Genomic DNA, 14,912 nt, shown 5'->3' on the forward strand with positions numbered 1-14,912 from the left:
AAGGGGTGACTTACAGTTTGCATTACTTTTCATCTGATATTATTATTATTGCTGTGCAGATATCTTAAAGCGATTGCTTTGTGATGTTGAATGAATTCACTGTGGTCTGGTATTGAGATTGGTTTTAGACTGTGGAAGTGATAGTGAAGAATGAAAAAAATATTTTTCTATAGTTATAGCAAACCAAACCACTCCGTGTGCTTCCACTGCATGTTTTGAAGTGAAAACCTCTTTGTTTTCTATGTCTCTTGTCAAAAATACGAAGCTTTAGTATGTCAGTGTAGTCTATTCAAATGGAAAGAACCATTTAGATTTTTTTTTTTTCCTTTAGAGCCTCATCTTTTTCCAGTGCTGTAGCTGTTCCCCCTGGCAAGTTCCAGCTACATTCAAAATACTCAAATAAAATGGTCTGATAAGGTTGCCCTGTCTCTTAGGTTTTGACTTATTTATAGGAAGAAATGTTTAAATGGTATTTAGAAGAAATAATTACACAGGGAGTACAAAGTATATTTCTTTCTGGTGTTTCTTCCCTCCCTGCAACCTGTTTTCATGCTATGGGTCAGGACTTAACAGCTCTCAAGAGTGTCTAGCTGAATAGTGGCAGGCTTCTAAATCTCAAATCAAGTGCTCTTCAAAGCACCTTACTTCACTTGAGATAAAAACTTGAGGCAGGTTTTTTCTATCTGGCCTATTCATCAAGTATAATCTACTGAATTGTTGACATTTCTAAACACTAAAGGGATTTTAAAGATCTTATTGCTCTAAAGAGACTTACTTGTAGTACAGAATAAAGAAGTGAAATGAAAAAAATACTGACACATGAAAAGTACAAAACGAAATAACTGAAAGCTGAAAGCAAATAGCTATAATTTGACATATAGTTTCTTTACAAAACACATTTTTGATGTAGGAATCTGCTCAAATGTTCAACCCTCCCCCTAACTTTCTGATAAATACTAATGTTTCTTTTAATCAAAATTAGTCACAAAAGTCTTGCATTTAATGTGATACTAGTTACTGTCATTCATATTTAATATATTTGTTTTCATTCACACTGAGACCTACTGTCTGAAACAGAGTTGTTTAAAAAGAAATTAGTGTGACCTGTCTTTTAACCATTCCCCTTCTCATTCCGAGTTTAAAGTTCCTTTAAAGCGTGGCTTTCCCAAAGCGTGGGCAGAACGCCTGCTTGCTCACCAATGCAGTTTTTCTCTCCTTTTAATGAGCAATATCAATCACTGAGTAAAAACATGCCACCATGAGTTTTCATAGCAAAATGGGTTGAGCCAATATTACAGAGATTAAATTACACTTCAGGGATTTCTGAAGTCTACAGATTATTTGGAAGTAACACTACAAAAGCCTTTGTTTCCTGGAGTTTTAAAGTGTAGCTCTGAGTCACGGGGGATTAGTGCCACAGAGATATTAGAATATGAATTATGTCATGTCTGCGTCCTTACCTGGGAGTTACAGGAACTGAACATAATTCAGTGGCAGTTTTAGGGTGAGAAGACAATGTTAGCAGAAATACCTTTTTTTTTTTCCTCTTCTGGCCTGCTTTTTGCTTTAGCGTGATGTGTCTCCCAGTGGCATGTGCCACTGCAGAGCTGAAGTTTCTAGCTTATGAAAAGCTCCAAAAATAAACTGGTCATCTGTTTAGCAGCCCTGGTTTGTAAATGTGCAGGGTTTTGTAAACCAGTAATACATTTATCTATCTAAATCATATTTGCTTTTAAAACAGAGGTTAGTAGCAGTACTCTGCTATACTTACATAGCCCTTTTTCACCTCCCTCTCACTGTTTTAAAGTAATTGAATAATTTGTGTTCCTCCACACATAGTAATCCTGCAAAGCAGACCAAGAAAATACCTGTAGCAAAGAAGAGCTTGTCCATGCATGAAAAACAAAATAATAAAATTTAAAAAAAAAAAAAAAAAAGGATAAGAAGCTCCAGAAAATTAGCCTGCTTCAAAAAGCTATTAAATTGTTCCTGTCCCTGAAGCTTTACAAATGTGATAATTGTAAGCCCTTGTGTCTGGAGGAGGGAGCAGGGGCAGGGAATCTTCCCCGTGGGCAGCCTGTGCTCCAGCTATGATGCCCAGAAATGCTTCCCAGCCCTGCTGGGCTGCCTAGCAAGGGAAAGTTTCTAATTCCAGCTGACTTCAAAAAGTAAATACACGGCACAGGGCTGTTCCAGCTATAAAACAATATCCCCTCCACCCCAGCTAACATTTACTTTTGGGGTTGGCAAACCATCATTGAAATGCAGCTGCAATGGAGGCTTGCCAGTGTGGGTTACCTGTCTTGGAGCAGAACCTTTCTGTGAAGTGTTGAAATCTATCTGGATGGTTTTATCAAGAGGCAGAACACATTTTATCAGTTATTCTGTGCAGTTGTACACCCTCGGTAATGGGTTTTAAAGGAGGGTGTTAATGAGGTTTCTGAAACATGACAGGAGCTGAGAGAGAAGCCTGGTAAATTACAGTGAACTTTAGCAGATAGTTTTGGATGCAAACTCAAATATTTGTTTAGGTTTTCAATTTAGCTGAAAATTTTCGAGGGTGACAGTAACACTGTAATCCTGGAACAGATGCTTCTGCTCTGAATGCTGTTTCTCCCTCCTCCCCACATCCACAGCTTTTGTTTGTACACACGGTGCCTCGAACACTCCTCAAGCTTCCCAGCAGAGAGACTCAAGTTGTTGTAGAGCATCGTGGGCATCACCAGCAGCTCTGGACCATTTCCAGTGAACCATCTGTGGTGTGATAGGAAATCTGTGTTCCGTGGCGTGCTGCAGTGCCATTCAGAGAAGGAGCAGACACACTGCAGGCACTGATTCAGTGAGAAGCTTCATGGGTTGTAGGACTGAATTCCTCCCCTTGACCTTTTGGAGTGGGAGTTAAGAATTTGGTTTAAGCGAGTCACTCAGGTTTCCTGAATAATCAGCAGATACAGACAAGCACTTGCAAGGAGGATTCATCCCACCCTGAGTTTATGATGTAGGTTAGGCTGAATGGCTGACTTGCAGACAGCTGCAATTAGGTTGAATGAATCCATCAGGGAAGAGAATGTGACATGAACATCAGCATCCACCCGGGCTGTACTGAGAGCCCTGGAATTACCCAGACTTGCATCACGGGGCCCACACTGCTCTTACGTAAGCTCAGGGAGGAGATATTCAGCAAAAAGAACAGATCCACAGGAGAAATTCCCTTGCTTCAGACATGGATGATAGCGTCAGACTCATGAACTACTGCTTGAATTTAGAACTATATTTCCTTTCAGGATTTAGACAATATATTCCAATCTCAAAAACATATTCTCAATCTCATGCCTAGATTATGTAATTAGATTGTATTAACTCCTGGCCTCCATCTTTCCCTTTCTTCATTCCATCTTTTCTTCAGCCCTTTGTTTCTTAATTTCTTTCCCTATGGCTGTTCTCTTTCACTCACTTTTCTGAACATTAACTTTTCTGTTAGAAGGGGGAAAAAAAAACTTTAATAAAACATTTATATGGTATTTATGTATCATGACATTTTCCTTCTGCGTTGATATTTTGTCATTTTCCTTTTCCCCCATTTTGTGTATTCAGACCATAAACTTTTCAAGACAGTCTTTCCATTTGTGCCAGCATTACTATAGTGTGCTGGATAAGTGTTTAGTCCAGTTCTGCTTGTGAGATTACCATGGATTTCTCTGAATTCTGAATCAGACAAGCAGTTGAATACCTGCAGTCCTTGGGCAGCCTACAACCATTACTGATGGATCCAGCCCTTCTTACAACCTTCTTCATTATCCAGAGACTGCAGCTAGAACATAAAGAATCTGTATTTTTATCTTCCACTTGAGTCCCTTCACATGTAACAAATCCACGTGTTGGAATTTTTCTTTGGAATGAGTTTTTTTGGACAATCGTCTGTACTTTCCTTTCCTGACACTGAAAATAATGACTGGAGCTGCACATCCATAAACCCACCCATCTCTACTCAGTCTGGAACTAGAACTTCTTCAGCCACTCAAAATACCCTAGGGATGATTTTTTACACAAACAGAATTGTATTGTATTGGTACAAGCAAGTATCTCTCAACAACAGCCAGTGTTATAAAACTAAGCTTTAAATTCAGACTCAGGAATCCAGATTTCTGGTCAGAAAACAGAAACAGTACCATGTGGCACATCCAAACAAATCAGCAGAGTTTGAATTGAATTCTCCTGGATATTATCGTATCCTGAAAAGTGCAGTGTTCTAAAATGTTAAATGGGTTTTTGTAAAGTCTATCATTAAAGGAAGCATGTTTAGTAATGGTTTTTAATTTTGCCACACGTCCTTAAAAATACTGTTTAAATAATCTGTACTATTAGAAACCCCCATTAAAACATCGCTGTTCTGTAAATTAAGTGAGAATTGCCCTGGTTTTATTTTACATTCTCTAAGTGATGGAAAATAAGAGCTTTAGAATTGTATTCAAATATTCTCAGTAGTATTACCTATCCTTTAGCAGACAGACTTATATGGGTAGAAGTTTATTACTCAGTTATTCTTTCTGGAAGCCTTCTCTCAATGCCTTGTGTTAGCAATAGTTAGCACCATGATGCCTTGGGTCATGCTTCAACTTAAAAAAAAGAAATAGGACTTGCATTTGGTAGCTGTGATGAGTTGGTACAGTTGTAGTTTCTCATAAATCAATCACAGTTACCTGAAATGTAGAAAACTTTAGAATGCTGTTTTTAAAAGTCAAGTCTTTTGTTTTTTATGGCCAGTTTAGAAAATGTATCTCTTCCTGTGATCTAAAAATGGTGACGTAGTGTCAATGAATATAGCAGAGCAAGAAGAAACTGAGTTCATGTTCATTATACAGAAAAATAGTTACCAAGTGCTTTATTTCCTGAATTCTTTAAAATATTGTTACATGAACCTAAAAGATTCATAGTGAATGGTTTAAGAAGAGTTTGTGTAAGACTGAAATGCAGCCATGAGAGAACAGTTTGGCTCCATTCTCTCCACAAGACAAATGTTGTGGATGGTGAGACACCATCATTATTTGTGAGCCAAATTTCACAGCAGCCATATGATCAAGCGAATTCATTTCATCAGAATATGGTATTTCGTATGATACCTGGTGCCCCTCAACTTGTGAGCTTGGCAAGAGAAGAAGCCAAAATTTGCAGTAACCTCTATTTTCTCAAATATTAGAGAAAAACCTTTCTCTCTAGAAGAAATTTAGTCTTGTGTATGTATACATTATATAATGTAAACAACTTTGTGGTTACATTAAGCCCAAAGGTAGAAATTACCCTGGTAGTTACAAGTTAGGTGAAAATAAGAAGACATAAAGGGGGAAACATCATGTAAGTGGTGGATTGTGGGCAGTGGAGGAATCAGTGGCAGGAGCTCAGCCTCTCTGCCAGTCAGTTCCCATTCTGTCTTGTGGGGGCTTTATGGGATGGGGAGAGTTCTGCTTCAAAGAGAAGTGAGTAGGATGTAAAGCTCCCCAACTAAGAGTCTGCATCTTTCATTTTCCCAGCATTCCTAAAATTCTTCTCCCCACCCCCCTCTTCCCCCTGAACCAAATCCCTTCGGCTTTGGTGACTTCAGCCTTCATGGAGTTGTAGCAAATGGAAGTAGAAGGGATCTGGAGAGGTCATTAACCCATCTCCCTGCCCCAAGGCAGGGCTGCAGCCATACTAGACTAATAAGCTTCTTTTCTTTCCTTTTCTTTTTTTTTTTTTATTTTTTAGTCAAAGATCCAAATAAATGAATTGTAAAGATTTTTAGGAAGTTTGGGCCCAGTTGTTAAAACTTCGTGTAACTGTTGACAGAGACACAAGGTTGATTTCAGTGAAATTTCATAAATATTAATCAAATTAAGGACAAACTATCACCTCAGTTTTAATGAGATTCAGTGATTTTGCAACACTAAGTTATGGGGGTTTTTTTGCTAGAGTATTACACTTAAAATAGGTATGAAAATATATAATGATTTTGATACAGAATTACTTGGGGTTTAGATTTGTGCCAATACACGTATATCTGCTTATCACATTGTTGCTAAAAAATTGTTGTATTATTCATTGCTGAATGGATTTTACATAATATGTGTTTTTTGCAGCCCTCTCTAAAACTACCCCTTTGATAAAGTAAGAGATACACTGGCAAAAGCACTTGCTAGTATTTTTGTATAGCAGGACTGATTTTTTAAATTATAAATATTATTTAATAAATAATATTTAAAATAAAATAACCTTAATAAAATTAATTTTAATCAATTACATAAATTGTATTTAATAAACATTAGTTGTTTAATAAATAATAATTTCTAGAACCATTTTAAAATACATAACAAATAATCAATAATATTTATTTAATAAAGAAATCAAATGTAGCAGCCCACTGGAAGTTCCTGGAATAGCCATTATGTGGGGCTTTACATCCCAAAAAACCATCAGTGAGTATTTGGTCCTCTGTGCTGGGGCAGGACCCACTGATTGCTCTGTGTCCCTTCTGAGCTGTCCTTTTACATAATCTCATCTTCCACTTCTGCCTGGGTTTTTTCTCCCCATTGAGAACAAATAAAGTAATTAGAAGTTTCTTCAGGCAGAGGGAGGAGCAGACACAAAGTATGTAATAAGTTTTGTCTAAACTGTTTTCCTTTGCTAATGCATGCCCTAAAGCTGTGTGCTTAGCTGGCTTCAGTGTAATTGTTCCTACCCTGCAAAGCCTTCCTGACTGCCCAAAAAAGCACCACCACTCACACCAAGCCCCTTCCCCAGCTGGGCCCTGCCCCAAAATATCCTGTTTCCAGAGCCAGCTGTTCCTCCAACAGGTGAAAGAAAATTAAGAGTCTGATTCTGAAGATCCCAAGTTTAAACTTTCCTGACAGCCTCTCTATGTGAACAGACTGTGTGATCATGGAATTACACACACTGTACTAATGCAGATACACAATTAACTTTGCACAAAGGAGGTTTGCTCCAGCATTCCCTAGTATTTCACTGATAAACTTTACCTTCTACTGATACATGTCTAAGAAGTTATCCCAAGGAGGGTGATTACAGGATCCTATTCTCACTTGCACCTTTACTTTTGCCACATTATGACCATTTTGCCATAAAATACTGCTGCTCTGCCAGCTTGCTCTTGACTACAGAAAGTTTTGTGCTTCTGGAATATTTTAATGAAAATGTTAAATGATTTAAACTAATTTTCTGTCTAGCACTTCTGCCATGGATGGGTTGGTGGTGTTTTGTGTCCTGTTTGGCACACTCAGTGCATAACAATTGAGTCTTCTCCAGGTGTTTACCTGCTTTTAGGTACAGGGCTGGGGAGAGGGGCAGGAATGGGAAGCAGTGCCAGCAGGGGAAAGGAGGATAGATCCAGAATAGGTGAGAAGAGAAGGAGAACAAACTAGGGGATTGTTAAACATTCTGGAAAAGCAAGTCCTAACTGCCTGAGATTTTGTTTTTGAAATAAAATAAAATCAAGAAAAGTTGATATCTTTTGCTAGGTGTTTTATGTGCCTCAGTTCCCTGCCTCTGAAATGGAGGTCACTTTGCTGCCTTCTCTCACAAGAATATCAGGAAAATAACACAGTTGGTATTTGTGAGCACAAGGGGTCGATGCAAGGAAGGGGAGCCTGGTGCTGAGTTTGAACCTAGGCTTTAGGAACAGGAGCAGGGGCTGGAAACAGAGGCAGGAGAAATGCAGGAATGTCAGGGGCAGGAATGAAGAGCTTGGCTGCAGAAAGCTGAGACTGGGGACTGCAGATAACCAGAGAAGAGACATTTTTGTCATGAAAAGAAGTTGTGGGATGGAAGGCCTGGGCAAGGATTGGGATTGCCAATGTGAGCAAAATCATCCTGATTCCTGCCAGGCTGATGAGAGAAAGAGAACTTGAAAGGGATGGAGGTCAGAGCCTCAGAAATAGCAGAGCAGAAGACATTTTGTGTTTAACTGGGACTTTAAATGTGATTGTTTCTCTGTGGTCAACAAATACTTGTGAAAATGTCGTGCTGGTATTCCAGAAGGATCACAGCCTGTTCATACCATCATTTACTGCCTTAGCTCAAGTGACCACAATGTCCCTATTGGTACCAAAAATAAAGGCCAGTTCCTTAACCTGTAGATGTCTGTACAGTGTCATGCAATGAATTTCCTTTTTGTTCATGGCTTAACATTTAGAATATTTTTAAATTGTGTTAATATACTTGTTGGGATTAATATTTTCAGCCCTGTATAAGGGCACACAGAAAACTTCCCCACACAGAAAATTGCTCCACACAGAAAACTTCTCCACACAGAAAACACAAGGAATTATATGTTGAAATACCTGTGCAGGCTTTGTTCATAAGGAACATGTGTGTGTCCAGTGATTCTGATCTTAATGAGAGGATAATATTCAGCTGTTTTCAAAGGACACTGATCTGGTATTGTTCAAAATAGGTCTGGTCTAAGGATGAATGTGGTATATGCAGTGAAATGTGCTTCCTGGAGAACCAGCAGTTTTTTATAGTGTTTGAAAGCTGGGATTGTAGAGGGATGGATTGTAGAGGAAAGGATTGCAGGAGGAATGGTCTCATAATTAAGACGTGGAAGAATATCACAGAAGGTATGGTGTGTGTCTCAGCCAATACCACTGAACTTATGTGTGGTCATGTTGCTTCAACACAGCATTTTTATTTCAATATTCTTGTGTCTCTTGCTTTCTGAGTGCCTGACTTGGGGATTCTTGAAGAAATACTAAGCACTCGGCTGCAAATGAAGTTAGCATTTGAACACGTGAAATTCTGTAAAATGCTAAACATCCTGGAAAAGCAAGTCCTAACTGCCTGAGATTCTGTTTCTGAAATAGTGAGATACTTTTGCTAGGTGTTTTATTTGCCTCAATTCCCTGTCTCTAGAATGGAGGTAACTTTGCTGCCTTCTCTCACAAGAGTATTAGGAAAATAACACAGTTGGTATTTTTGAAGCATTCAAGTGCTATGTACTGACATGTGCTATTGAAAAGCCATTCTGTCTTCAGAACAAGGTTTGAATAGTGTACAATAAATATGTCAGAAAAGCTCAGAGTAAACAGTGACAAGAAAATAAAATACTGGATAGCCAGTCACTAAAGGAATAGCCAGTCACTAAATGAGCACTGTGCATCCTCTTCCCTGAAGGAGATGGGGAAGGAGAGTATAAGGCCTGTATAATGAAATTCTGTATCATAACAAATACATCTGTAAAAACCTAACTCACTTCCAACATCCAATCTAAGGATCTTGAATTGTTTACTTTTCCTGTCTACTTTTCCTATCTAAATCTTTGCAAATTTGTAAACATTCTTCTGTCTATTTTCTGAAATAGACCGTATTATAGTAGTATATATTCTAAAAGTATGTATTTTTTTATATATACACTATTATATAGTCTAAAAGTATATCTTTATTTATTTACATTTATTTATATTTAAAATACAATAGTATATATTCTAAAAGATATATTTATTCTAAAATATATTTATTTTAGGACAAAAATATCAGCAAATGAACAGCATTAACATAAAAGGCCTTTTTTCTGACCACACTTTTAAGTCCAGGACAGTGTGTAAATCAACAGTATTATAGTAGTATATATTTTTAAAGTATATTTATATATATTTATATATATATATATATTATAGTAGTATATATTCTAAAAGTGTATCTATAAACTTTCTAGAATATATAGTATATATTCTGAGTATATATATATGCATACATATATATGTATAGAAAATATATATAATAGATATAATATTATATATAAACACTATTATAGTAGTATATATTCTGAAAGTGTATATTTATTTATTTACATTTATTTATATTTAAAATATAGTAATATATATTCTAAAATTATATATGTATTTTAGAATAAATGTTAACAAATGAACACAGCATTGATATAAAAGATTTTTTTTTGTTTGTTTTCTGGCCACACTTTGAAGTCCAAGGTGGTGTGGCAGGGTTTGCAGCTGGGCAGGGTTTGTGGCAGGGTTTGTCTGTGGTATTTAGTCAGGGATATTTAGTCCCTGAGTAAGAAGAATTTTCTGGGTCTTGGTTCTGTTTGCTCTTCATCACAGAGATGCCAGCAGGGACTGGGAGAAGGTTGGATTCATTCACTTGTCTCTCCACCTCCCACATCCCCCCGCCCCTAGCAAAGTGCTGTACACTTTTTTAGAAAGAAAATGTGATTGAGAGATCTGCACATGCTCCTCTGTATTTCCCAGCTTCTCCTTCTCTGCTTTTCAGTGCTTTCAGCCCCTCCCACACAAGCCAAGTCTCACCTTGGCTCTTCCCAGCAAACCTTCTGCTCAGCAGCCAGAGGAGAAAGGCTCGTGCCCTGTGTGTGATGCATTGAGGCAGAAATGAGCCACAGTCCACAGCCAGAGCCAGGCTTAACCTGCCTGGGAGTAAGGGGAGAGCTGTGAGTGAAGGATTCTCTGCCACAGCACTGGTTTAATGCAGCTAAAATTCCCAGCTGCAGTTACTGTGTGGTATTTACAGGTGTGTGGGTTGTGCTTCACTGGCAAAATGCTGTCAATAAAGACACACCTTTCTCCTATTCCAACACCGGGCTGTGGCATCTCACCCTGGACACAGGCTTTCCTGCTCCTCATGCATTACTTTATGCATTTCCTTCTCCTGGAGAAAATAACAGCACAGTTCTTCCCCCAGTGCTGCCCACAGCCAGGAGTGGCCAGTGGTGGGAAGCCCCTGGGAGCATCTCTCAAGTTACATCCAGCTGCGCAGTCTCAGAACCAGCAAGGAATTCTGCAGTCAGCTCACTGAAAATTCAAAGATTTCCTGTGCTTTTTAATCAAATCCTTTCGATACAGAAGTTCCAAAAGTATTGAAGAAAAGGAAGCTGTGTTTACAGCTGTGTTGTGTGATAAAAGCAAAAATGCAGCAAAAGCTGAGAATAAGAATAGTCCACAGAGCTTCCTAATTCAGTTTTGCAGGCACTGCTGTTCTCCTGTTCCCTTCAGCAGCATGTGCATTTTAAAGGAACCACCCAGTTTAGCCTTTGCCTACTAAATATTTCAAGAAATATGCTCCATCCATGATACCAGTTTCATAAATTATTGCACTGTGCAGAAGATGCTCAAGTGTCTCATCTGACCAGCTTTCAGTGCCTCACTGGGTCCAAAAGCAAGCCAGTCACTAAGCAAGTAAAGCCTCAGTTTTACATTAATTTTCACCTTATTTTACAAAAGCTAAATGGTAATGCCATGTCTTTTATATATTTCCAGTGTAAAAGACCCTCAGAGGGAGGGTGGAAATATTTTTGTCATGGTTGAAAAATCAGGTTTAATGTGCAAGGACCTTGTGTTTGTGGGCAGCCATGTAACCTCTGTCTCTGTTTCCCATCTGTAAACTGGATTTAATGTTCCTACAGGCCACTGGGTGGGGGGGCAGGCTTTGATTAATATGTGTGATTGCCTTATACAAATGCACTGCTTGGTTTTATTAGCTACTATCAGTAGAATATGAGGGGGAAACATGTAGCAGGATAATGTGCAACCAGGGTTAGCACTCTCCTTTTTGACCATCTCCTTTTTGACTATCTTATAATTTATTTTCAGAGTTGTCACCATGCGTGCATATTTAAAATAAAACTCTACATACACTGTAGTGCTATAGAAATCAAATAATTTGGTGTAGACGTTGACATGCAGATGAAACACTAATTTTTAAAGGGAAAATACACATAGTTATAATTAAATGCCTTGAGCAAATTTGTATTTTATTTAGGAAATTTTCATAAGAAAAAGAATCCATTCCAATTTAGAGAATCCAATATATTGAAAACACAAACCTGATCTTTACAGAAATTGTGGCACACGGTGAAGAAAACTGTAACAAAATGTAAAACGTGCCTTTAATACGTCAAATAAGCATTATTTATATAATTTCTGTTGCATTAAGGTTTTCAAAATATAAGTATTTGGAACATAAGAAGAATATTATGGTAGATAATTCTTTTTCTCTCTAGAAGAGTGTCAGGGAAGTGCTTTATTTGTGTGAGTAAGCCCGGATCAGTCAGGGAAAAGACAGCATTTTGAAATGCACGATGCAAAACGAATTTATCTTTTTTTTTTTCTCTCCATGTGTTTTTTTTTTCTCTCTCTCTCTTTCTCCCCTCTCTCTCCCCTCCTGAAAACCTCCTGCCACAGCGGCTGCATTTGCCTCCAGACTTGTCAGACACAGTGAGCCGCGCGAGCAAACAGGATCTGGCAGGATCCGCCAAACTGCTGAGCTCAGGATGTGGCGCCATGGCCATCGGCAAGAAGCACCTGGACTTCTAGTGATTTCTGCTTAGCAGCTTCACTCACATGCATCTGACACTCTCATTAGGAGTGTTAATGACTTATATAAATATTTTTCTTAATGATTTGACCCAGCAGTCTTTAAAAATACGTGTTGTCATATGATGCCTTCCTTCTTTTTTCTTTTTTTTTTTTTTTTTTTTTTTGTGTGTGTTTGTTCTGGTTTCTTTGTACTAAATTTGGTTTTGTTTGGGTTCTGCTTTTCATTTTGTTGGGTCCTGCCATTGTTCTGCTCCATTGGAAACAGGTAGTATTTTGTTTCTTTACTTAAAATAAAAAAAATTGCAATTACCCTTTCATTTCTATTTTTTTTACATTAAAAATAAAGGGATATTTTTCCCAGAAGAATTTTTATATCGTTATGTATAATATTTTGTATGAATAATGGGTTTATTGAAATAAAGGAATGGAACTAAGCAATTTGTTGTCGTATGTTATTCAAACAGCAAACTACACATTTCATTTCTGTAATTGAAACACCATTCTTAAATATGTAATAATAAATTTATAATATAGAAGATCATTTGGATGGGGGTGTTTAAATCTAAATATATTATACATAATTACTTAGCCTTGTGGCTTACCACATGCATTAAAATGCACTTGAATGGAATTTCCTAACCAGAGAGGAAAGAATTGATTTCCTTATGTAGTTCAAAACAGTAATGCTAAACAATTGAAGTCAGCGCTATGAAATTATGTCAACAGACATAATTCAAGATGGAAATTCAAACCGACAGCTACATTAATGCTGGGAAACCAGAAGAGTGCATTTGAGCTGGGGGAAGGATATCACAGCGAGCTGGTCTAAAGCAGGGCAGAATGCACAAGCAATTCAGGCTTTTGTACCCTCACATACACGATTTGTGAACTCCTAACTGTTCTCTGTGCATCCCTGTGTCTCTCCCATCAAACAAAGGAACAGTGAAGCAAAGCTGACCTGGGAATTAAAGTGGTTTGCATTCTTTCTTCTGAGGCTGACTTCCATTTTGAAAGGTAATATCTTCTTCTCTGCAGAACTTCCAAGCCACCCAGCTGTAAGATTGCATTACAGTTTCAAAATTTAGTCTTTATAATAGTGTATTACATGGCTGGAGTGAAATTGAGTCTTCAAAGAACATGTTAATAGGATGCAATAATGGTAACATATTTTGATGGGTTTGGAACCAAGACTTGGGGAAGTGGTTTGCTTTTTTTTCTTTTTCCTTCTGCAATCCAGGTTCTACTTTATTTTTTTCTTGACAAGTCTGTGTAAAACAAAGACATAGCTTTTAAAGCTGTCTAACTAATATGATGAATGTCAATCACTTAAAAAACTCCACTGTAGCATAAACACATACTGTATACAGCTTTTATTCTGAATTAGAATAATTGAATCAATGACAGTGATTTGCCAGGATGTCAAATCTATCCATCATATCCTGTCACTACCAGTTTATTTTTTGTGATCAAAATCAAAAAGACTACTATTTTGTCATCAGCTATTTCATTAGTAGTAACAATCAGGTTTTCTCTTTTATATTTTTTAGATATGCCTGTTATATTTTTAATTTCTAAAGACACAAATCCTTTTAAAATCTTTTCAAAATAAAGTTTCAGAACTGAACTGTCAGTTTAGTGGAGAAAAAAGACATCTACTTTCCCATGCCAACATATTTAAAATATTATCATTGATGTCTCAAACATTTTTTCTCTTTTTGTATTATGTGTAACACCGAATGGAAGTTCTCATTAGATACATAATTGTGCCTTTTGAAAGTGTGAAATAATTTAAATACTTAGGATAAAGTGATTTTTAACAAAAGTGAAGTTTTACATAGTATGTCTTTTTAATGTAAATAACACAAAACACAGTATTTCTTTGTGGAATATAAAGTCACAAGGCATATAAATTGCTGCCAACATATTTAAGTAGGTCATTGACTTAACATACAGAGGAGAAAATATCATTAAAGTTACAGTGCCATTTCTAGATAAGGTATTACCTGATAATTGTTAGTGTGCACACCACGTGTGCATCTGCCTATATGTGTGCCCTGTGCATCTGTAAAATTTCAGTTTCCAAAGCTTCAGCAGGGTAATATTAAAGCTGACAAACAGTTTGAGTAATAAAAGGAATCCCTTCTAAAAGTCTGCATTAATTTGGTTTTTTTCTGAGTCACTAAATGTGCTCTGTAAAGTAAGTTTTAGGGAATGCAGATGGTACAGTGTTGTTTACCTAAGGCAAAGACATGAGTGTTGGAAGATTTTTAGTTTTATAAAGATAGGGTAATTGAGAGGTGTTTTAAAATATTTTGTTCTATTATTAGTCTCATAGAAGGGTGAGATATAAGAGATGTAATCCAGTTTAATCTCTCTCTTCACAATGTCATTTCTATTATTGTCTTGGTCATAGTCTTCTTAAGTCATGGTCTTCTTAATATACTTCATCTCAGTATTTACATACAGATATACAAAAACATATAAACTTTCAATCAAGTTTTAAAAATCTTTTACAAGTCCATTTTTTGCAACGGAGCAAAATTTCTTCTCTTCCAAAATCTCCCATCAGTTACAACT

General features: G+C 37.1%; 1 protein-coding gene across 4 annotated transcripts in view; it reads left to right on the forward strand.

Moving 5' to 3' along the window:
• Positions 1–12,773, forward strand: part of ELP4 (elongator acetyltransferase complex subunit 4) — a 140,139-nt gene extending 127,366 nt beyond the window's left edge. For 2 of the 4 annotated variants that reach the window (XM_085579585.1, XM_085579590.1), the window contains one exon: positions 1–2,783. This exon is cut by the window's left edge and continues 3,491 nt beyond it. Coding sequence is in view for 2 of the 4 variants with exons in the window: in XM_021536708.4 (XP_021392383.2) it covers positions 12,201–12,332 (132 nt within the window). In the remaining 2 variants the exon portion in view is untranslated. Of the gene's footprint in view, positions 5,823–12,200 lie in introns of those variants that run through there. The other 2 variants (XM_021536708.4, XM_085579586.1) reach the window with 2 other exon arrangements.
• Positions 12,774–14,912: the final 2,139 nt, after the last annotated feature.

Source organism: Lonchura striata, chromosome 5, assembly GCF_050655825.1.
Source record: "Lonchura striata isolate lonStrDom1 chromosome 5, ASM5065582v1, whole genome shotgun sequence".
In the NCBI taxonomy this organism is placed as follows: Eukaryota; Metazoa; Chordata; class Aves; order Passeriformes; family Estrildidae; genus Lonchura; species Lonchura striata.